The 26,041-nt window shown below is 37.0% G+C and overlaps 1 protein-coding gene across 4 annotated transcripts in view; it reads right to left on the bottom strand.

Annotated features, from left to right (window-relative positions):
* Positions 1-4,343: 4,343 nt before the first annotated feature.
* The window catches only part of bi (T-box transcription factor bifid), a 64,376-nt gene continuing 42,678 nt past the window's right edge, over positions 4,344-26,041 (bottom strand). For all 4 annotated transcript variants that reach the window (XM_011307044.1, XM_011307046.1, XM_011307045.1 and 1 more), the window contains exons 5-7: positions 12,457-12,603; positions 10,780-10,856; positions 4,344-5,185 (exon numbers count right to left, since the gene is read on the bottom strand). In XM_011307044.1, the coding sequence (XP_011305346.1) occupies positions 4,366-5,185; positions 10,780-10,856; positions 12,457-12,603 (1,044 nt within the window). In that variant the 3' untranslated portion in view covers positions 4,344-4,365. The remainder of the gene's footprint in view (positions 5,186-10,779; positions 10,857-12,456; positions 12,604-26,041) is intronic.

Genomic DNA, 26,041 nt, shown 5'->3' with positions numbered 1-26,041 from the left:
TTCTCATGGACACTGTGATCGGAGTAGTAGAATAGTATCTCAGTGAGTCTTTACATTTTTATTCCTTTTCACCTCAAGTTTTAACGTTTTTCTTCGGGAATAACATGAACACTATGTATCACAGTCTCACGCATTCACTGCAGAGACGAGGCCATCACAAAAAAGGAAATGTTACTGGAATTGACGCTAGAAAAAAAAATAAACAGGATGGAATGTAACGCCTATGTTGTACGCTTGAATAGATGGTACTGATGATTTCTAATATGGGAAGATCTATTGGTTGAGTCGATGATTCAGATGTCGCATTGGATAGATGCGAAATTTTCCGGAAGCCATATTTTTAAAAATGACAAACTCCATTGCAAGTGGTTGAAACTGAAATTTCCATAGTCTCTGCTGATAAAGTAATAAAAAAAAGATTATAGGCGATAAATGGATGTACGTAGAGAAGAATCTGTAACTGTGGAATACCTTTTCCGAACTGCTTCTCACGTTTTCTCGTTTGGAAATTGTAATTTATGGTGTTGCCAAACGGGTAAATTACGGTTTTAAAAACGCAAATGACGAATTCGAAAATGCGAATTAAGATTTTGAACGCGTAAATTGCCGGTTTCAGATCGTAAATTGCATTCCGAATAACATAAATCAGATTTTGAAAAAAGGTAAATTACACTTCCGTGCGCATCATTTACGAGGTCACATGGGTAAAAAATCCAACACTTCGAGGTCTCTCAGAGCGTAAATGGACGTTTTATTTTTGTTTGAATTTTTTAAAAGTTCCCCAACTATAGCATAAATGAATGAAAAATAACAATTTTATTGCAAAATTCAGCTGAGATGGCTCGAAGTTATTAAAACTAGTGAAATTTCTCATTTTTCCACTTTACTGGAAAAGTGACTTTCCCGCACATTGGGAAGAAAAATATTGTTCGCAACTCGTGCAGAAAGTTGTTTTTGGGATTTGGGATTATACCACTCACCTCCGGCTCTTGCGATAAACTTCCCACGCGTCAAAAAGCACTTTCCCACACTTGTAAGGAAATACACGATTTCAGCTTCATTTTACCAGGAGTTCAATTCCCCACTGGACGAAACAATGGATTGCTTAGATCTGGGCGGCCGGAGGTAGTAGACTGGAAAAACCAAAAGATACGCGAAAAGAGAAATTAAGGAGAGACGTGACTATAACGGAATTCCACTGTACTTACCAAACTCGACAACTTGAATAATCATAACAGAAGAATATTATCCGAAGCACAGCGATGGGAATAAATACTATTTTTTCAATTTTTTCTGTAAATTAGTCGCCCAGGATTCTGGATCATGGGTAATTTACCCACTATTACACAATGAAGCGTTTGATAATCTATACTTACATTTGTAGATCTCAAAATGGTTATCTTATCCGTTGGAGGTGGTAAAAGACGCATATGAAAAAAGATAAATTACCGTTCTGATAAGTTCTCTGCAGTGAAATTGCTCGACGTGCATTGGTGTCAATGGAAAATATCATCGAGAGTGAATTCATCAATTGTTTACGAAAACAGATTGAGGACTTCATATTAACCAATTTTTTGTCCATGCAAATTAAATATTCATTAAAGATTATGATCATCAGAACTTTCATCTCCGAACAGCTACCTGTGAGTGATTAATACACTTTTAATTGAATGGATTTATCAGTGATATCTGATGAATAAGTGTGACAGGTAAATTGAAAAGTGAGAAACAAACATTTTATGTTTTTAAATTAATATATAATTTTTAGTCATGTAGAATTTTCCAAGGATGGCGATCAGGGAGAAGGGAGAAATAGGCGGAGGTAGGGATATTTCTTGTTTGGCTCTAAGAGTGTACAATATACAATACAAGCCGTAAGAATTATGAGTCGGGAAAATGATAAGGCCGCTCACGGCCCTCTTTTATTGCATTCTTATTTTTATTTTATTGCGTTTCCTCACGCTTTTTTTTTATTTTTATTTCTATAAACCTGCAGAAGGACCCAATCGATCTGACGCAGCACCACATATGCTCTTGGAAGAAAAGACATGTTTGAGCAAATGTATTCACAAATATCATGCATTTTATCTCACAATTTTCCGATGGTTTTACTATTGGAAAATTTACTGCAGATCAATCAAGTCCCAATTATTATGTTTCAAACAGAAAATTTTCCTCTAATTAATACAATTTTGAACTCAGTGGTTGTTCCTAAAATTTGACAATTTATTTTTCAACATTGATCGACGCTTTTTTGTTCTTTATCGAGATTAATTTGACCGAGTCACATAAATAATTAAATTAGATAAACGAAAAAAATACATGATCCAGGCAAAAATATTGGTTAATGTAACTAAACCATTGGACTCTATAACTTTCGGAACATAAGAGTGATTCTGAGAAAAAAAAATAGATTAAAAGTTATTGAAAGCAAAATAGCGATTAATTAATCATTTCGGGAATTTCTCGGTTGCTTCATTACAATGTTCATCAAGACAAATCATTCGATAAATGACGAATTATTTTGCGGCTAGACTACACAGAGAAATTTTTTTTGTCCCAGTGCTAGTCCCAGTGCTAGTATTCGATAACTCATAATCTATAGAGTATGAGAAATAATAGCGCTATTCAAATAAAATTTCTGGTTGCTTTTGATAGAATTTTTAGAGATTTATGGAGAAATTTTATATCAATATGAGAAAAATTTGTGTGTGACCCCATAAAATTCGCAATGCCAACACTGGAATTTATTACCTGACAGTGTCCGCGCCTTTTCACGTAGTAGCGCTCGAATTTTTGTAAAGAATGTCTCCGTGTAGCTTAATGATTACCGTCTTTCATTGAAATAATTTTGAAAACTGCTAAACGTTCATTGAAATTTGTCAAAGAACTCACCCACTGGATGTGGATTGTTTAATGATACCATTTGTTGAGTTTTTCTTTATTTCCGACATGAATTTCTATGGTTCATACAATGTTTTCTGCAAGAGTCTTGAACACCGAGAAATTCCATAAATAGAGTATTCAGACAGCAACTCTCGTTTTACCAGAAAAAAATTCAAAGTTTTACCAATTATTAGACGGAAGAAATAATCTATATCGTAAACATGAAAATTGTTTTCAGTGAGGGATTATATAGTGATACAAAAGAAAAGAAGGATATAACTGGATTTAACCAGAGAAAAGAGGGAAAAAGTTGAAAAGAGAAAGATATTGTTAATATTAGTGAAGGTGAATTGTAGGCTCACTCACTTTACGACTATCACATGAACGTTTTTCTCCTCTCATTATTCGATAATTTAAACCATTATTAAATCATTATTCCTGAGTGAAAAGAACGCAAAAGAGATGGGATGATCTCGTTGAACAGAACAAAATTGCGAGTCGATCGAGGCAACGTCTCTTTGAGATTTTCTAGTATGATCCTTTCTTTTACTTTACTCATAGTTTTGCGCAAAATCAGGGCAGCGTGCGCTTTATGCATTTATACGATTTTTTTACTCCGCTCTAATGAATTATCTTAATCATATTCATTAATTAATATGGAGGGGATAGTTGTATTTATAATATTTATATATAATATTAATATCCATAAAGTCTATATGTATATATATCACTAGGGTACATATGTACAGTTCAGGGTGGGGGCTGCATAGAGTCAAAAGTGCTCACACCATAATCTTAATCCTTTTTTTTCTCAGTTTCATTCTCCTCTCTTCATTCTTACATATTGCAATAATTAATCATGAATTACATAAATTCCTCTTTAAGCCTTATTTCGTTTCTCCTCATCATCATAAACGCAAATTACAGGCAATATAAGGCAAAATTTACCACTGATTTTTTGTTTGTCGATGAACAATTGGAGAAATGAATAACACAGAGAGATGGTAGAATTTGAGAAAATACATGCCACTGTCTGTTTTTCATGTTGCAGAGACATTTCGAAGAATCCCAAAATGAAAAAGTTGCAGTGGGATCGAATGGAACTGCTATTGGCGAGCCGTAGAAGAAATTATTCCGGGCACTTGATTGAAACTATGTACACACGTCACACGCGAACTTTGAGAATTGTTTAATCTAAAATTTGTATCCTTTTCAATATCGAAATTGATATTTTTAAAAGTTTGAGTTTATCCTAACCATCACTTGTCTCGTTAAATTGCACTTTAATAATAGTTTTCGACATTATTCGTTGGGTTTGTATGATAGTAACGCCCGTGAATTTCAAACTGTCGGCTACGATGGTTCAGAGGTTGAATCGGGCTCACGTTCAATTTCCTCAGTGGAATCATCGGCGCTCGTAATATCGAGATCCTCATCTTCTGGATCGACCTTGGTACTACTCACAGGCTCGTTCTCTTGTCACGGACTCCCACCACCACCATCCGCTTCGTTTCTATGTCCAGGAGTTAAACTCGGGCTTCTTCTCCTCTTAATATTTCGCCTCTCTTGGAGACCATTCACCATATTCTCAATAGATTTAAGTTCTCCAGCTGATATTCCACTATTTGATGTTAACGAAACTCCACTCCCTGGTGTTGGAGATCCTGTTGGAGGTCTTGGAGGTGGTGATCTAGGACTCAGGGTTCTACTCCCAGGTGTTACTGTTTCAAATGCAGATCCATGAGATGGCGCTGGCAGTGCATAGGGGGCGAACCTGTGCCCCTTGAGTTGATGAAGAGGACTTGAGAGGGGATGAGGATAATGGCCAAATAATGCTGGATGTTGGGAAGCAGCCAACGCCAATTGAGCATTGAGCAACATACTAGGAGTCACTCCACTATGAAGCCCCAAAGGATTCGGAGGTATCAAAGGACCTGGCCCAGGATATAATCCTGGGACAGAAGGATAAAAATATGGCAGCAATGGTGGATGTAAAACTGGTGGGCCCACTGAGATATCAGTTCTTGGACCCTCTGAGGTTGGACCACCAGGCATTCCACCACTCTCCGATCCCGACGATTCACTACCCTCACGCTCACTTGTCCTATCATCTCTCTCCCTTGAGTGCTCGCGATGATGTGCAGGATGCGGCGTGTCTGGCCCTACCACGTCTAGTAACTTGTCCTCATCATCCAGCATATCATTCACCGAGTTTGACGACCTGCGTTTGTCTGGTGATGCTGGTGCACCTGACGTTAACCGAGAACCGCCGCCTGATACGGTTAACAGCGCCTGTCTTCTGCAACAACGACTCAGAGTTAGCAATTATGGAAGAATTAGCTTTATATTTAATCCTATTAGTACGGAAAACGAATAAGAAATTCAATTTTATGGCCTTTCTTCTTAGGCCACTGAAGAAATGTCAAGTTTTAGCAAATGCCCACCGATGACGTTCGTTATTTCCCAGGTTGAGTGCAACTATTTGTGATACTTCTCATCTAGCCAAATTGGTAGTTTCAGGAAGTATGAGTCCAGTACTGAATGCTAGACATTCCGATATTTTTCACAAGGTAAAAAACACTAGTATCCAATACCTTCTACTAGCGAAAAATATTTTTTATTTTAGTGTCATTAACTTACTCCCTTCTGTTATAAAAATAATACAATTTTCTATAATTCAGATCTCCTCCGCGAAGTTTAAAATTAGTGACGTTATTTAAGTTGTTACTCACAACGGTCATGCGATATCAGTAAAACAGCAATAGATTCCAACAACTTGTACAAACGAAACGTTTGTCCATGTTACAAGATACAATTGGATATTCCTCGGTGAATTGTGACCGCAAAGCTATCAACCAGTTTTCTTGGTAATGATAACTACACTTATTTACTCGGTACGTCTCGAGTTGTCGGTGGGATAAACACAATCTCACAAAAGTATCGGTGAGAGTATGAAAGAAGGATTTATGGTGACGTTGTGGCAGCATCGATTGCCCTGTGGCGTACACAGGGCATTAAATTAATTGTCTTAATCATACTGCGAACGCTTTTCCTAACAGAGTGCAAAACCTGAGGCAGCTCGGTGTCCACCTTGTTCTACTGCCTCTCGGTATGCCTTCATATAATTTTTTACTTCATTTCTCAAGTTGTTCTTTGTAAGGCTCAATGACAACGATTATGTATAAGTTCTCTCGTGTTGTTGAAAAACGCGTGTCACGACCTCACAATGGAATATTATGTGCCTTGCTCGAACCAAGAACATTTGATTTATTCACTAGGCCGTTAGGAACTTTTCGGCCGAGTGACGAACGATACTTTTTGTCCTTCAGCCCGTAGGCAGAGTTTTATGATCGCGAGCGGTTGTAAAGTGTTGCCTTACGGACTCAGTGACAAAAAGAACTCTTGTGACGACTGTGTTTACATCGTCGGCTTCACCTCGAACTGCAAACTCACAATCACCAGAAAAGTTCCTAATAACTCATACTGATGAAACATACCATTTAGATCGACCGACATGAAAGCTTCAGTCAAAGGTTTTCCATAACTATGATATTATTATATTATTGTTCCATCCTTATTATGCTTCATTTAAGCGTAATTATTTCGCAAATCAATGCCCTACTTTCTCCAGATTCTATCATGGTTGGATAAATCCCCGTAAAATTTCTTGGATCAACGAATCGAAAAGAAAATACATGAGATAGCAACATTTTCCTCATCCTCCTTCTCATATTTCAAGAAAGTAGTCATTAGTGATAAATTTCACTTGAAATATGAAATTCCATAAATATTATAAAAAAATTTAAATTCCTTTTATTGTTTAATCCCTTTGCCGTGTATTACCGATTTAGTTAAAGTAAAAAAATAATCATGTTCACCCGTTTTATTGGAATGCTCGAGGAAAAATCAGATCAACCCCTGATTCCTACCACCTTACTTCACCCTTTAATCAACCAGTCATTTCACACCTCTAACCATCACAAATTGCAATCCTCTTTGCCGCGGCACATTCATACATACACACAATCATACATACGTACATACATATACACACAATTGCAGCCCTCACGTGTCTGTGCAAACAAGCGGCTCGCACGCACGCCCCGTCGTTAGTCCCGCGTCTCGCCTCCAACTATTTATTTATTCCTGTGTTATTTTATTTTTCAACCGTTGTTGTTTCACTTTTTTTATCCTCTCGTTTTTATTTGACCCCCGGTTAGCCCCGGGGGCGCGTCGATCGGGCGATAGACTCGTTCGTGTTTATACCGTATACTGCGTGACGCCTTCCTCGACAGATCGATTACACTGGTTCGACGACGCGCGCGGTCGTATGAGTGTTATTTTATTTTATTTTTTTTTTTCGTCTTCATATTCAACTGTCCTATCCCCTGACACAATCCCTGACGATTCCGCTTCATGTGCCGCACGAAAATCGTGACTGTGACGGCTGATAAGGAACTCTGTTTCCCGAGGGTTAATTATATATTTATTTAAATGTACAAGACAATTCATACTATCACTCACTTTTTTCCCTCATTCCCCATCGACCTATCCTTTTATAATCAGAAAATTAAATATACATGCATAATTAATCGTAAAATAGAACTCAAAGTTCATTAATTCCTTTAACAATTCGAAATTGCGATGAGAGTGTTGTTATTAATTTTAATTGATGGGGTTTGAGTGAGAGAAAAGGGGGATCATTGATTATGATTGATTAGGGGATGGTTTTGTTTTCGATTATTTGAAATTCCATTGCTTTCTTGTTCAGGTGGAAGTGTCCGCTATAAGTACAGAAAGCCTCATTCTGTTGTCCAATGGAGAGGATTACCACTGTTCTTTTCCCTAATACGGTATAATGCGATCAGTGTGAAGCTCTTGCACGCTTCGGTTATGTCTTAGTTGCAACATGTCTGAGGGTTGGGTAAGTCTATCGTACATGTGCACATATGTATAATACATCGGCTGGCTAACCAATCGATAGCGCTTCTCTCCTGTACAGGGGAATGGGATTCACATGGTTAAATGAGTCTAAGCCATTGTGCAGCTAGCAACATATCGTGGTGCACCGACTCTTTAATTATCAAGCTTCCAACGCTATTTACTTTTCCTGTGTTTTTACTTCATGTCTAGGCAAATCGCTTGAATAGGTTTTTTTTTCCGGTCTTTAAACCGGTTATTCGAGAGAAAAATTAAATGACAGGGCGAATTTTCAGGGGACAATAATCCACCATTTTCTTAACGGATGGACGGATGCAGGTTTTTCAATCGATACAATTGTATCATTTGGGTTAGGATGGGGAAGCCCAAAGAAATGTATACCGGATATATTCTCGGATACTACTAGTCATCCATACTTCCGAAGAATATCTAAATTCTATTGTCAAGATGACAAAAGGTAGAATCTGGGTGTTGAGTAGGTTAACTAAATTTTTTAGATTACTCATACCTCTCATTCGTTCGAAAGTTCAACTATATGTGCACCTCTAATTGCGTTAAAATTGCGAATATTATACGTGCGTTTCTTGAACGGTGAATGATTAAAATTATTTCCGCATGATTAGAATTTCGAGTGACATATGTTCTACAATAATTGGGGTACCGTGGTGTATGATTATTGAACGTCAATTGAATATGGATATCAGGTAAAAATAGTGGACCTAGATCTCATATTAGCTGACAACTTTTTGTTGATCAATAGTAATTTCTCGTCCAATGTTTTCTCATTAGTGTATCTGTTGGTTATCTTCAGCAATATTTCCAAACTATTTATCTAATTATTTTTGAAATATATGATATATAATACGACTGATCTCCGCAAAGCGTTTGTCGTGTAGATTTTGATATATATGAGTGCTGGTGGGGTTGTGAACGGAAAAAGGGAATGTCGACGGCTTTGACATCACCCGGATTTGGTTGACTATTAGTATCATCGTCCACCCTCTGCGCCCTTCACCGCGTGGAATTATAATCCACCCTTTCAGCGCTTCCGACGACTCCCGAATGTCATGCTTCCTCCCCCTTTCCCCCTATCCTACTCTGCTTTCTCATTCCTCTTTTACAGTGACAAGGGGAGAATGATTCTCACCGCTTTTCCCGCGATCGCAACTTGCGTTTAACCTCGACAAAGAGAAGGACTTGAACTCATATTCCCTCAAATAATTTGCCACTGATTTGATATACTTATGAGAGAGATAGTATTTTTCGTTATCGAGTAATGGAATGAATTATTTATTTTAATTTACCTTGTGATCTCTCTTGAAATGTATGAAAATTGGCTAGACTCAGTATCAGAATAATTACTTTCTCACTTGCCCGAGATAATAACAACACTTGCAGAGAGTATTTATATTACTTATAGAAATTAATGAAGATACTTGTGAAAAGTAATTGATTCTCTTGGTACAATGTGGAAATTAATTGCGGCCAGTTTTCAAACTTTTCCCAAGTAACTTGCCTCGATGTAATTCCTCCAAAGGTTTGAGTTTTAAACGTTGCGCATGGAGGTGGATAGCGAAAAAAGAAGAAAAGTTGAAAAAAAAAAGATGATGCCTTTTAACTTTAGACACCCGGATTGAGGGGATGAAGCGAGTGAAAAAATGATCTTTATGTGGTCGTAACGGCTTGCGGTCTACTAATATAAAATTCAGAGCGGTGAATAGTGGCACCCTCAATGTTAACGATAGGACCGCCCTGATGCATCAGTATGCTAATCCCATGATTGGCTATGTTCCAACCTCATCCTATCCCAACTTCCCCATTGACCCTTCTCTCGTTTTTTATCCCTTCAGTCAGAAGCTCTTTTTCTTTGCACTTCCCTTCGCTCTGTCTATCATTTGAGATTCAGTTTACTTGCGGTTCATGGAATTGTATAGAATTTTATCACACTCCTTGAGCATTTTTCACCCTTACATTTCTTCAAATAAATTCTATTCTATTGAATTAGAAATAAAAATTGCGAAAATCTAAATTATTCATAGGAACAGAGAAAAATTCTTTAACGACTTTAAAATTCACTGAAACGTCTGATAAATTTCATCAGAGACGTGATAATTAAATGATGGATAAACCCCTCATTGTAGTTATCCCAAGACCGCAAAAATGCTTAACCACCCCTTCCCCCTCCTTCCCAAAAAAAAACGCCACGGGGTATCTTCTACATAGTCACCGCTAATGTCATCAAAATCCACTTGAGTTCACTCTCGGAGTTTAGCAGGCACTATCAAATTGAAATAGCAATTCACTTGGGCGTTATATAGGAATATAATGTCGTATGACTATGTTATAGGTTACACCATGGTGGTTGATGGCATAACCCAACAATGGCCCCAAGGGGCGAGTCGACATAAGCCCATAAACTTGCAATATTGAATACAAATGGACGGATCACAACTCACTGGGGGGTGCAAATGAGACCCGAAACGCAGAGGGTTGACACAGGAAGAGTTTGGGTAACTACCCACTGGGATTCGTGGTGAGGGAGTCGAAATATATGAGTTGTTAAATTAACAGCTTTAAAAAAAAAAGCTTCTCTACTATACAACAATTTTTTAAACTATCAGAAATTGAAGTGATTAAAGTAACGATAGCGACCATTTTTATAATACCGGAAATTTCAGAAAATGAGTGAGCCTGTAGTCATTTCTACCATCGAAGAAAGTTGACAGCATTTAATTTTTTAACGAATCAATATAGCAGTCCGGGAAAGAATTCAAATAGACACGTTCTTACTTTTAAATATTTCAAATCAAAGACGGCATTTTTATCAGGGCAGTTTACCTGGGCTTAGGTACATGGTATAAACACTGGTGTTTCCGTACTATACTTTTTCCATGTTGAACCGATATATTTTTTCTTTAATAGTTTTGAATAAATTTTGAAAGCGATACTCACTTTTTCTCTCGCTTTCCCGCTCCCGTATCTCGGAATCCTTTGGCGAAGGGGTTGTTATCAATTTTCAACTGCGTTATCTGCAACACAAATAATTGCATTTTTAAATATAGTAGGAATAGAAAAGGTGATTAATTGCCCAAAGTTTTCAGCCCATTGTATACCAGCGGCTCTTCCCAAAACCAGATTTTATGGCGTACACATTCATAAATCAAATTGATACAGATAATTTTTTTTCAATGAACACACAAAAGATAATTGACGGAAACGCTTTGATTGCCATGAGGATGTCATCCGAATCATAAAAAAAAAGGCGAACAGTGAAAGCCTTGTGTCAGCTTCTGAAAAATCTCCGGGTTCAACGAAATAAAAGCATCAAAGCATATGATAGATTAAAAAATCGCAGAATGAACGCGATAGAAGTAAAATTGTCTTTCCGTTTGATTTTTATATAATGTTATTATACATCTGATTACGTCGAGGCCGTACCAGGTCTATTTATTACCAGCTTTATAGTATAGACTCATGAAAAACAGTAACACGATTGCTCTGAGATCAGTAGTATCGATTGTTGGGGTGAAACTATAAGCGCATAGCATTCAGCATAAAATAGGTAAATGACAAAAGGTATCTATGAATGTTTTCATCTGTGTCTTCGACGAGTATTGAACTGTCCGAGGTTATTGTCTATAGAATTGGATGTGTATTGCCTTGAAATTGGGATTTGAATATTTATATCGATAAAACGAGATGATGATGGCGATGTCGATAAGCTGGTTAAGATTTAATAAGATTGATTTGCAAAATTACGCTTCAATGGATTATTCATAATAAATTGTTTTACTCGGAATATTATATTGTTTAGGTTCTCCCGTGAATTCTTGACAATTTCGTACGCGATAGCACTTTCGAAATTTTCGAAATATTAAAATTTCACTTGTCGTACTTATTCTTGAAATAAAAACGGATTTTAATTCCTTGAACAAATCTCATCGGCCGTTATTAATACTAGGATGAACACTCAACTAAATTCTTCAGAGAAAATAATTTTAAATATAATATACAATTTTTTTCCGAAGAAAATAAATATGAGAAGGGAATTGATTAATTTTCATTAAGAGCATGAAGAATTTTCCATGTTTTTGAAAATAACTGAAAAATACTAGTGCAAGCACGATCTTTTGTTTTTTTTTAAGAAAAAGATTCATTCCTTCAATATTTTTAAATAATCTACAAAATAATTTTCGTTTCGATTTTTCCCGGGTTATTTGAAGAGGTTTAGTATATAGTCGTAGGATTTGGTGGACCCCCACTCGTCCCATTCCCCAAAAACGACAAAATAAATATTGACAAAAATTAGAGCTAATTCGTTGGTCTTCTGCTTTGAACTTCCCAAGGAGAGGATAGTTTAGTTGGAACAGGCCTCTTGGAGTAACTCCAAAGGTGTTTCCATAAAACTTTACTTTCGCGCTAGGATCTTTAAAACTCCACTCTTTTTTTCTCCTTCTCCCTCACTTCCATTTTGCACTCCCCGAGCAGTTCCTCACTGTTTAACTTTCCTCGACAGGTCAATATTGAATTCTACTGGCAGCGTTCAACAGAGGAGCAAAAAAAAATTGGGGGAAAAGAGACAATCGGGGGAAAAAAAGGGAAAATGAATAAAATTTGGAAATTGCTCACTTTTTCATTCTGGTAGGCTGTTACGGCTATGAATTCCGTTTCCTTGAAGACGTAACTTCTGAATGTTGAGTACGGCAGCGCGAGCACATCATTTGCTCGAACGAGGTGGAACCTTGGCTGGTACTTGTGCATCGAATTTAATATCGTCTGAAAAATGAAAATAAAAACCTTTTATGGGATAGACTGCTGCACATTTTTTTATTTCGTTACATAAATCTCTAATTCTAAATGAACAAATACTAATTTAATTTATCAGTTGACTTAAAAGATGCGAAGACGACTTAAGTACCTCCTCACCTCTCATGATATCTTTTGAGAAAATTCCCATGTACATAAAATAATCATCTCAAGGATCAAATAATCGGAGTACTTCAATATGAATATGTAATAAAAGATATGGCTTGTTCGTCACTAACCCATCATGAGCTTGTATGCCCTTATGGATTCAGACTTATTCAGAATTTTTACAATGTCATATACCACTCTGGTTATTTTTTCAATGGATTGTGAACCAAAGCGGCGTAACACCGATAAAGATAAAAAATGAAAATAAATAAATATGTGAGCGGAAAAATGCGGATTTCGATACGCGAGCGAGTTTGCAGTGGCCACTTGGATCCAAGTTGAAGATAAGGAAAAGACAAATGGGTTAGTCAGATGAATGGCAATAAATGAAATATTTGAGAGCCACTTGAGCCAGAAACGATTGGTGGTCGGCAGACTACAAAGGGTAAATAATTAGTCTCTGACTAAGATAGGTCTAATCTACACGTTTGTCATTAGCCTATCAATGGGTTAAATGCCTTTCCACTCGTTCTCTTTATCCCCCTACCGTGCCGCCATTTGAGACGTGGAATAAGTCCAGCACATGCGGTGCTCGCTAATTTTATACTGTGAAAATTAATGAAATCAATTATTCTCCTATTTGATTATAAATTTTCCATTTTTCATCCATAAAACTGTGTGCGTACAGGATGGCAATGGGGAAAGTGTCGACAATAAAGATATAAATACATAATTATACATAGAATGGAGACTGTACGAGTGTTCGGTGCGCAGAGAGAAATTTATTCTGAAAATTACCCTAACAGATAGTAATCGTGTAGTGCAATGGCAACTCAGGAATTTCAACCAGAAAATCCAACGAAAATTACATAACGTTGAGCAAAAATTGTGCAAAAAAATGGTAATACTCACCTCACTTTTTATTCAGATTTTCTGGTTAAAAAATTATGCATCGCCACTGCGTTACATGATTACTACCTGTTGGGGTTATTTTTCAAACAAATTTCTTGCCGCCGAGTGTGAATTCGGGCATAAGTGGATGGCGCAGTAGATAAATAAAATCGTTAAAAAGATTATACTATAAGTAAATAATTAAATAATCTAAGAGGAAGTTATGAAGAGATCTGCGCATTCACCATCAATGAGAGTAGAAAATCAGAAGAAAAACAATTGTCCACATTATCATGGGCTATTTATATTCATTTATAGTTATACTATTACGCTACTATGGCATATCCAGGTTTTTTGCATGAATTGACAGGTATGAGATGAAGAGATTAGGGATAATCTGTTGTATATATTAATTTGTTTAAGCTGCAACATGAAATTGATAGTTTCATAATCTAGGCGTAGTTGCATTGTATTGATAATACACACAAATCTATATATAAAAGGGGAAAGTCCCCACAGAACATACACACGAAGAAGCCGACAGAGTTAATGACTCTGTCCGTTGTAATCTCAGGGTGTTATCTGTCCCAGCTACCTGGGCCCACCTACTTAGAATCATGAGTGAGAAACTAACGTGAAACGAGACACAAAATTTGTGTCTTTACTACTTTACTTACTCATCTGAGCTTAATCTCTTCATTTATTATCGGAGAAGGCTTCCCATTTTATTTCCGACTTACGTGACTCATTCGATTCATTGGTTCATTTATTCATCTCACATGTGGTCAATTAACAATCATTGTCATCATTGATATTAAACCATTATTCATTCAATTGAAATAATCTGTGAGTAATAGGAAATTGTGCAGAAGAAATTTCCCATTGTAATTCTCTCAACTCTTCAAATTTGAGAAATATTTCTCGGTAATTTTGGGGTGATGGTAAAAGAAAGCTCTGCACATTACATTTGTTAACGAACATTACCATTATTATAATCAGTGTTTTTCCTAAAAAAATTGATGACTGAATCTCTATGAAGGTACCGCGGGGAAAATGATTGATAAATTTTGAAGCTCGTCTGATACTTGAGGAATTATTTTTCCACCTCAAAGTCAGTCAATAGAATTACCGGAGACAAAACTAGAACGAAAAAAAAAACGAAATGTTATTCTGTTTTTTATAATTGACACCGCCAAGCTGCCAAAGAAAAGTAGCAACAAATTATCAAAAAATTATTAGTTGAAAACCGTCTTACACCTCATAACGTCGAATGCAATTCCATTGGACAGAGTTAAGGTCGCAAGAATATTAATTAAAGAAAAAAAAATACACTTTAAATTTTATTTTGAGAAAATAAATTATTAAGAAATAAACATATAAGTTTATAGTGTCTTTCTTTAGGAGGACATGAACTAGTGGCGCCATCCCGACTCCAGTGGTATAGGATAGCGAAATACCATACACATACGAGAAAGAAAGAAAAAGTGAGGGAGAGAGGTTACATAGTGTGTAGGTGGCGAAGGCACCGGTCTGTGGGGGTCGTATGGTGAGGCGTCCCCGGGCATATCGACCGCCCAAAAAAGGGGTTGGATTTTCCGGCCAACATTGGGCTGGTTATAGAAAGTGGGGAGAGGAGGGTGAGTGAGAACCAGAAGGCGGAGGCGACATGTTCCGCATTCGATAGTGAGTGAAACTTGAAGGGGGCGGGGGTGAGGTGAGAGGACGTACACGAGTCATGAGTGTGTACGAAGGAGAGAGTCACCCGACGCCATGACGCACACATGAGGTCGACGAACTGTTTTTCAAAGAAATACTATTCTCTATTTTCACCATTTCCCATTAAATACTTCATTTGTATTGCAGGTTGATAAATATTTTTAAAAAAAATACTCCTGCCCAGCGGCCGGGATTTTCTAAAAAAAAAAGAGAAACATTGCACTTTTCTCCCGAATGTACTGAGCACCAGTGTTTGAGGTCGAGTTGGGAAAAAGTGTAGGCAAGTAATGATCTTACTTGTACTGAGTAACGCATTCGTATTTTCTGAAAGTCACGATTTTATTTATAAAAAGTACGAGAAATAATTACACGCAGTACTGAAGTACTGTAGTCCATACAGGGAGTAACAAAAAAATCTTGTAAGAAGTGTTAATGATACTTTCAGAAAGAAGCGAAAGTAAAAAAACCTAATTCGGTGTAGCCAGTATTTTTCTGGCTTTCTTCAAGTACTTTGTCTCAAAAAATATTGTCTACCATCGAAAACTGCTCTGTACAGTCCATTTATTGCATTACATAACCAGAAACATTTTCATTCTCGATTAATGTAAACGAAAAACGGAATAATACTATTGACTTATATAGCAATCAAAGTAGAAGTATAAATACTTGAATATGCAATTTAATTTAGCGAGTGGTTGTAGAAATGGTGAAAAACTTGAAAAACATGAGGTACAGAAGAGAAATAATTCTAAGAACATTCATACCCAATGGATTTACATAATTATAAGATCAGTATCAATTTTATCAGACTGCGTACGGATTAAGTTTCAACTTCTACCCTTTTATACATTTTCATCAGTAGCGTGAGAGGTAAAATAGCTTGATGCTTACTACTTTGTTTGTCTTCCATTTCCTCCCTCCATAATTAGTGAATCTCTTGATTCTTCCTAGCATCAACCTCGTTTGATCTTTTAAAGTGCTCACCATTTCTGGTCATATTGTCAATGTCAAAATTTCCAATTAATGATACTAAACGTTCATTAGTTTTTCAAAAATTTCGTTTTCAATCGAATATACACTTGAATCAATCCTGCGCGTACTTTAATCAAGTCGATGAAGGTTAGAACTGCGCTAGGGTAACGACAGAATACAAAAACTATATTCAAGCCCAAGTGCTTTCGCACTTGAATCACAGAAAAAAAAGAATTGAATGACGATAAATTGCGGGAATACTTGATCGAGACGTTTTTTTCCTCGAGTGATTTCGGTACTTCCTTTATGACGCGGAGCAAATTGTGGTGGTTTAATTCACAACTCATCAATATATCTTGTTTCTTATTAATATTTTTTGTGGACGGTAATGAAAACGTCGTTAGTGGTAGACCAAAGTTCCAAGACAAGGTCTGAGGAAGTTTTCCTCAGTTTAAAAGAGCTCTCGAGGTCTTTCAAACAGCGCATAAGAATGCCGAGACGTTGAGGCACTCATTAGAGCTTTTTCGTCACAAGTTTTTTCAACGACTGCAGGTGTTAAGAACATCTAAAAGTTAAAGAGCATTCAGCACTCTTTATCTTCCTTACTCCTTCTTTATTCGGCTAATGATGGAACAAAATTCTCATCAAAGATCAAATACCCGAAGGATCAATGAGCGGTTCATGATTCCCAAGAGAGTGCGGGGCGAAAAAACATCGAAAGGACCGTTTCCACAATTCTTTTTTTTTCCCTCATCTTTTTCCGTTTATAAATTTCGAAAGGAATGGAAAAAAAAATGAAAGAGGTGCACCCCCTTGTGGGGAGAAACGTTAAACGGAAATCAGCCCGTTTACATCGACTCCTACAAAGGATCTCTTCTTTTCTCTTTTCCTCCCCCTCTCCGGCCACTTTTCTATTGGAGTCGTGGTAGGGACAAAAAATTCCTTTGAGGTGGTATCAACCGAGCTTGCAATATCTTTGGTACGTGTACAAAAATAAGAGAGAAATAACGCTGGAGAAAATCTGAATGTAAAACACCCTACATACTGCTGTGAGCTGACACTTAAAGAAAATCATTGTCGAGTGTGAAAACATACATGGAAAAATATTCATGGGTCTGATAAATTCAAGGGTTTTCAATTTTCTGTTTGATCACGTCGATGAATATTTATAAAATGCAAAATCACAAGCAATTGAAGTTCACGTTAACGGGAAAATGGTGATTTTAATAAATTATTGAATACGGAAAAATTTGATAAACCATTTTTTCGTCGTTGGATAGATTGAAAATTTGAACATCCAATTGACGCAGTCTATAGACTACAATATATTTAATGTTTATTAATTCCAATAGCACCATCGTTAAGATATTTATCAAATTTTTAATATTTACTTTCTTTTTTTTCCATTTTATTATGTCATTATTGAAACATTTTTATGTAACCCCCTACAATTTTCCCAGGAATAATTATAAATCTTACTTGACTAATTATCGAATGCGTCAAAAATAGTGTAATGTGATTTTTGTAGTCAGAGAAATAGAATTTTTATTAAAAAATTGTCTCCACTTAAAAATTTGGATGCTGTACGATTAAATTTACAGTATACCAGCTGGAACCGTTGACTATACCCGGGATTTAGGACTGGGGAAGATGCAATCTTGTACAATCCTATTCATGCCCCTAAACCTGGTGGGGAACGATAATTGTTGTCATCCACTGCCTAAAAGCGATATTACTAATAATCCCGTGGCATCTGTAATTTTTTCCAAGATGAAAAGATAAATGGTTTCTCCTCCATTTTCCCATACTAAATGCGAAATATTGTTTATATATATTGGTAAAAACCTATTCTATTTGTACGAATAAATAGTGCAACCGCCAAGTTATTTTTTTATACTTTACAGGAAATGTAATTACGGTAATTTTCTTCTATTTCGTTCGTGTGCTGTTCACTAGGTTTTTATCGAATTTCAGTAAGTGCTCATTAAAATTAGATGCATATTCTGGTTCATGATAGCAAACAATCATTCAGCCTACTGAATCATCATGAACAAAAAAAAAAAAGAGAAATATTTTACGCCCAATTAATGACATGTTTGAGCATGGGAGAATGGACACGAAAAAATTGATGATTACGAAACGTGAGGAAGAGCAAAATCATTGGCACAATGTGTTATGAATTATCAGACCGTGAAGTTGAAAATAAATTAAATGTGGTGAGTGGAAAAACATGAGAGGAATTAAATAGAAAATTGAGGGGTTCTCATAAATAATTAATTTTGTACCGCGGGCGTTGGCTCTTTTTTCAACCGGAATTATCGCTTCTGCTGACAATGGCAACGCTGATTGAAGGCGATCGACGATTTTTTTTTTTTGCGTTTTTTCTTTTGGTGGCCTGTCTTTTATTCTCACAAGTCGCAGCACATTGAAACGCCCGGGATGACACCCGGGGGTCTCGCTTCCGCTCGGTCCGTCTCAACTCGGTAATTTGTCGGTTGCGGGTCAAACGTAAAAAAAAAGCAACGTGTCCTCAAATCGTAAAGACCATGGCAAATCTACCCTTGGGGATTTTCCTTAAGATAGAGAGGGGAGAGGGTTGAAATAGAGGGTTTAGAAAGTAATCGATGCGGTTCAGGAAGTCTATCGAATACAAATTGGTGAAAATCTACTTACAACAATATAATCCCCTCTCTAAGTTAGTAACAAAAGTCAATATTTACAGATTTTATTTACATTTTTAAATCCCCCATTCGCTGATAGTCTCAATAGACTAACATTCGTCAACGTTTCCATTCAAATAAATATAACAAGAAAGTCCTTCGGAAAAAAATTATTTTCCGTACTGTTTTCCACAATTTTTCCAATTTTCAATTTTTTTGTTGTCATGACATATTTTCAGAAGTATATTCATAATTGTACGGACTGTCTCTAAAAAAGTACAACTATCCTGACGTGGACAGAGGAAAAATATTTTTCATGAAAAAATAATGTTTTCTATCGTCGACTCGTTTTTATTAAAAAATTAGAAGAAAATATAGTTATTGGTTCTCGCGTATGACTGCGTACGAGCCCATAAGGCCCACAGTTTTTTCAAATGAAAAAAGGCCTCCGGATAAATCGCGCAAACCGCCATGTTATACTCGCAATGCTCTTCGTCTTATTCTCTCTGCAAACTTTGTTATCAAATTAAATTTTCCTATCTCCACACTCTTCAGGAAACATTATACACTCTGAACGAATTGAATACTTGGCAGCTGATGCCCTCGAGGGAATGGCAAGTGGCAAGCCTCTTGGAATTTTCCATTTTTTCTTTCCTCATTGCTTTTCGATCGATGACATTAGTAATTCCATTGTTACTTGTTTCAAGGAAATTTTATGATCAATATCGTATTCCCGCTATCAATATACGATCAATCAAAATCACATCGAAAAATTGCAGAAATAAACAGACAGAGAGAATAATGCGTTGTGCCATTCTCCTTCCAATTCCAATATTTCCCTCGATCCCATTTGGTTAAACATCCAAGCCAATCCATACAGACAAGTCTATATTTCTCGTATAATTCACTCTTATCTATTCAACGAGTAGAAAGATATAGAGCGTCACCCATGAGATAACCCCTGCCAGTTCACTCCTTCACATTTCATTTGACGATCATGCCCCAGCGCCTCTCTTACTTGGCCCAAACCACTTACAGCTCCTCGCCATTTCTTCCGAATATCACGGTGTAATCTCTGTCATCGCATTTTTTCCCCGTAAATAACGCTGAGAAAAAGTCGATTTATTGTCGATCTTTGTCGTTGCTTATTAATGGCTGTACGACTCTCAAGATACTCATTTAACCCAGAACAGATGTTTTGAATTATATATACTGTGTCTATGCCTCGTCACTCATATTTTCAAAAGCTCGGGAAACATTGAACTATTTTTTCAAATCTATAATAAGAAATTAGGTTTAATAAATGTCAAAAGAACTTAATTTATCGATCCTGCTTTTCTAAATAGTCCTCTTCTTCCGGTTCTCCAGAGTAATTTCAAATCATTTTGTTTACCCCTTTTCTTTTATTATATAAAAAGTTTTAAATAAATTATTTGGATCAAATCGTGTGTATACATGCATCATATCTTCAAAAATTTATCTCAATACCTAACAGTCGACTGATTTTCGCCATTAATATTAAGATCCCCTCCCTCAAAAAAAATAAAAATAAAACAACAAATCTCTGATACTGAAAATTGGTGATAAGTGAGGTTTTAACGGTGGCAGAGATTTTCCCTTCACTTCTCCGCGAATATAGTGATTAAAAATGGAGATAACAATGAATACTAATCCCAGTGGGATTATATCCACGCCACTGAATTCAAAAGAATTTTCTCGTGGGACTGAATGTACTATCGGTGAGGGAGCAAAGAGGTATCAACAAAATGTGTGCAAGGCTTCCTAAGCTTAGAAAATAGGTGGGGAGGTGAAGGAGAAGATTTAAAGGGAGAGGGCAAATGCGTCACTGGTGGGAGGGAAAATTGGTTAGCGGTTATTTGTTTCGGAACGAGTGGAGTGCCGTGTGTGTGATCCAATGACATCAGAGGTGCCGCCGCGCAAACTCCACTAATGGACATGAGCGCACCACAGACCGGAATAAAAATAAAAGATGAGAGATTTTTTTTTTTCAAGTGGACACAGATAGAATGAACATCAGCAAAAACTACTCATACCTATATTTTTCATGTTTGTCGTTTGACTGCTCTAGGATTTCTGTGCAACCAACCAGTCCTCCAACTGCCTCTGTAGCAGTAGAGACGAGTCCCTTTCCTTTAAACAAGTACTCACTACTGGCTACCTATTTTTTTTTTTCTTTTTTTTCGGCTTACCAATGCGGATATCTCAGGTACCAAGAGGGAAACCAACCGAACTTACCGACTTTGGTGGACGTTGCTTAACTAACGCCTCATCAAACTTTGGTGGAACCTGGGGTCTCAGGTAAGAATTACAGACTGATGATGCCGAAAAAAGCCTGAGCGAACTTTCGTTTGGCGAGGCTCACTCAGGCATAGATCATGGTTTCAGGATCCAGGTTCAGTGCGTCCGGGATTAGTCGGGGCTGGGTAATTAAATCTCGAACCAAGAGAAATGTCAGGTAAAAATTACGGAACTCATAAGTCGGATATCGATTATGGTGAGAATTTTAGTGGTTCAATAGAATTTTAGTGGCACTCACTGGAAATTCAGATGATGATTATGGAAAAATATACTCTTCAATCACATTCCGAATAATGAATAATGAATAATGAATAATAATTAGTTAATGACGGTGAAAACATAATAGACAATATATTGAATGTAACTTACGTGTCAATTTTTTTATTTCTATCATTAATTAAGTGACACAATCATTGGCAACACTTATCAACAGCTATCAAAAGATTCATGATGCAATTAGAAATTGCGTAAAGAACTGTATAATTATTATTAATATAACTCTTCAAAGTACCTCGTTTCAATATTTCCCCGTCATTTCTATCTTTTCTCTAATAAATCTTGATTTACCTCCAACTGTATCTTAAAAATTAATTTATTAATAATTTCACGTAATTTAATTATGAAGAATGAGGCAAAATGACACATCTTTAATGCTCAATAGCAAGTAAACCACAGAGTATAATCAAATAATTTTTTTTCACTAAAAATTTTTTTTCAAAAATAAAATTTTAAAATGAAAAAAAAATCATTAAATTCCGCTCAATCAATCCCATGTTATTAACAATTAAAGCCGTTCCACATTGTTCTCTCGCCTCTAGGTTTTCGCGGTTTTTCTACTGTTCTTCAGAATTTTGTGTCTTATCATTTCTCATCATTTCGCATGTCTCTCCATTTTTCTGCAATGATGATCGTCGAACGTAAATCCTTTTATATTGTGCTCTCATGTTTTGACCATTATATCAAATATATAACAACTCTCATTGAACTCCACCCTTAGAATTCACAAGAGGAGTTTATTAAACAAGTCTTGTGGCATCACTGGTTGGACCTCGGTTATCGAGTTTTGCCATGGCAATGATCCGGTGATTGCTGAATTGGATATGTCTGGCAGAGGTCCGTTAACGACCTTTTCCCCAAACTCAAACCCTGGCCGAAGCTCCAGCCGAGCTTGGGCGCCAACGCTCGGTATTTCAAACCGGTACAATCGGCCCATGTATTCAGCACAATACTAATATTTCATACCTGGGATGAGTTAATTGGATAACTGAGTGAATACACATTGTCGAATGCTAAAGGATGGCTTAACTTGTCCGAATAATTATGGACAATCTGATAATCCAAAATAATTCCGTACACAAAGAAAACAATCGTCAACACATTATTATACCCTCGCCACATAAACGAAGCGATAATGTAAATTGAAGGAAAATCCATTCCCTTTTTTCAGTATAGTAGAGTTTTACTTGTGGCACTTGATTATTGTTTCTGATTTTTTAAAATTTCTTTTAGATTTTTTTGTTATATACTGTTATGTAGCTGGTATATGGGTATGGTTGGGATTGAAGGAGTGGGCTTGCCGTGTCTGTTGTAGAAGTTTTCATGCCATTGGTTCTCTCGTATAGCATGTTCGTTACAAACCCATTCCTAGAGTGCTTTTCTTGGAACCTCAGCTCGAGTCACCTCGAAATAGCTTCAATTGGCCTAACAGCATTGAGATTTGCATCGGACGCCGACCGGAAGGACTCTTATTTTAACTGTGATCTAGACTTCGCTCTCTCAACCTCCATCTTTTCAGCTTAAACCTGTTCGAATACATCGAGAAGAACATGCAGTAATCCAAAACATATGTCTCGAGCGCTACAATGCGTGTCAACGCATCCAGAAGAGCTACCTCATTTCCGTCATATCATTCGCCCCATCGACGTGTGCCAAAAAGATCTCAGTTTCCACGTAATTGAATTCTCATTATGAAAATGAGAACAGATAGAATAGGAAAAATTATTCTTCCCGTAATGATAGGAAAGTGACAATGCACATAGACGCCAGTCGACTCGTCTCTGAAAATCAATATAGGAGATGCTATATTACGTAACTCACAGAGGCATGAAGACAATTTCATTTCAGATTTTCCAAATTTCAGGAGTAATGAAAATATTTCGAAATATTATATGAGTCCTTGCATGGTTCTGTCGAATCAAAATAATCGCAAATCTAGACTTCGATGTGAGAGTTTAATTAAAATATAAAATAAATGGGATGGAGCAACGAATTTCTTCGTGGACAGCTGCAATCAGTTGAATGGAAGTAATAGGTTTAAAGAACGCATTACCAAGAATAAAATGGTCGAATGGGAATATTATAGTCTGCAATGAATAACTCAACTAAAAACTATAACTAAAATTGTTAAAGGTGTAAAAATATTAGCAGCAGCTCGGAGTGAACTACACGATCTAAACTTAGACACACCTCCTAATTGTAATAAATGATGAGTTTGTATATACCGAAACGATATAACGAAACCGAAACTCCGAAAATCCGAGAAGTATATGTATTAGTTATATATTTTGAAATAGCGCATTGCCATATAGAAAATGGGGATTGGTCTAGCAATGTCATTGAACCATCCCCCGTAGTGTTTTTCTCTCCCAGTAAAGAATCAATTGCAGTAACTCATCTCTCCTTTGCAATGGTCCCTATGACGTGTTCCACCTAAACGACATCCAGTGAATTTCGGTGAATTTTCAGTACACCCATATTTCTGGTACTCTCTTACCAGTGGCGCCAAACAACTCCTGAGCAAAAACTCGGTGGTTGGGGTTTTTCTTCGCAAAATACTGCGGAGAAAAGATGAAGGCAACAAAAAGAATTAATCCAGAAAGCACACGTGAAAAAAAAAACCCGCTATTCCTCCAGTGTAACTAAGAAGATAGAAAGAGTGAGAAGGTGCGGTAAAGGGGTGGCGACGGTGGATGCAGTGCGACGGCTAAATCGCGACAGAGAGTGGGCTCATTATGTTTCGGTAATTAGCCGAATCCAACGGGTGTTTTCAATTTACTCAAAGGCGCCGCTTATATGCGCCGAGTTAGTTTTTATGTGCTAGCTTCCTGGGGCGCCTCAGCTTCTCAAAGAAGTGCAAAATACGTAAGAGGAAAAGATGCTGGAGTCTTTCTGTGAACCTCAGAGAAAATAAATGCGGGAAGTAAGAGGAGTTGTCGGGAAAAAATAATCTAAAAGGTTTTAACTTTGGTCAAGATAATTCAATTCGTTGAATAGCCTCAGTGGTTTAAATTAGCTGAGGGCGTCATTGGAAGATGCGCCAGCCCAGTATCGTCACCCGGAGGTGGCACTCATAAAAGGTATGATTGGTAGAATTGATCGAACGAGTGAATTTAACTGGTACGGTTAAGCCGTTGGTTTAAAACCCAACTGTATAGATACGGATGGACGTGCAGTGAGTGGTACTGCGTTAAGCAGGAAGCCGTCCCGCCGTGGCAGAAACCCATTTACCATCCCTCTTTGTGCCATTTCGACACATTTTATCATATCAATTCATTTTTAATGCCTTCCCACTGGGTTATGCACATTCAATTCCCTCATTACTGATACCCGCCAATCTAATCATCCTTAGACAGATTAAATCTAATGGACAAAGACAATTCAAAAAATCAATAAGTATTTTACATTTTTAGTTTTTAGATTTTTGACAAGATTGTTTACAAGCTCTTAGTTATATTAACATGACGAAATATATTGTTTTTCTAGTTTTATGGTTATTCAATCGTTCAGGGAGCTTTGCTTTTTTTTTTATTATTTAAGAAGTCTACAAGCTTTTGAATAAATGTAGGATAATTTAACTTTGAAAAATTGGCGTTTATCGAATTGATTTTTCCATGGGGAATCTACAAAATCCGGGGAAGTCAATGGGAACTCAGCAGAACTCTCAGTGATTTTGTTATAAATAACGACGAACATTTTCAATCGAGTTACTAATTTACCAATCCATAAAGAGTCAAGACAATTATGAAAGCGAGGTGAAGTTTTCGATAAAAAGTGTTCTTCCATGGCTGTATTTACAAGAAGGGAAAATTGAAGGAGGAGAAGAGAACAGATAACAAAAATTAAGAAGCAGTAGATCATCTGAAACATGGAATCATCAGTAAGCCCTCAGAAAGCAGAAGAATGAGAGAAAATAAATGAGTAAGGTTCTACACAAGGTACTCCCCTCGCACCCAAGAAATAGGCGTGGCTGGACGATAAAACAGCGATAACCGCGGGAGAAGTCCACGAGGTGGTCCCCGGACCTAAGCATCCTATGCACGCGACCATCGACTCAGTGACCATAAAATGCTTCACCAACGGAAACATGGACAAAAAAAAAAAACGAAGCAAGCTAAAAAAATGAAGCAACGAAAAAAAGGTAAAAATCCACAAACTCTTCTTATTTCTTCATCTTCTCGAGAGCCCAGGCAATGGTCGCTCGTAAAGCGTTTGCCTTCTAGCCACAGAGCAGAACACAGTTTTGCCTCTTTCTCTCTCTGATGATACCAGAAACAAAGCGAATGAGTGAGAGCACAAGGAGGAGAGAAAATCGACGCAGGGAAGAAAAAAAATGAAGAGAGATGAGAATTGGCTTGGTAGGCCAGATATAATGTAGCCAGCTGTAGACAGCGGTAATCACATGTTTGTTTAACCTCCGAAACCCCTCATCCAAGCTGGATATGCCTGCTCCCCCCCCCCCAACC

This window comes from Fopius arisanus, unplaced genomic scaffold, assembly GCF_000806365.1.
Source record: "Fopius arisanus strain USDA-PBARC FA_bdor unplaced genomic scaffold, ASM80636v1 scaffold00051, whole genome shotgun sequence".
Lineage (NCBI taxonomy): Eukaryota > Metazoa > Arthropoda > Insecta > Hymenoptera > Braconidae > Fopius > Fopius arisanus.
Note: the sequence above shows the minus strand (reverse complement) of the source record. Positions and strands in the feature narration are given on the sequence as shown.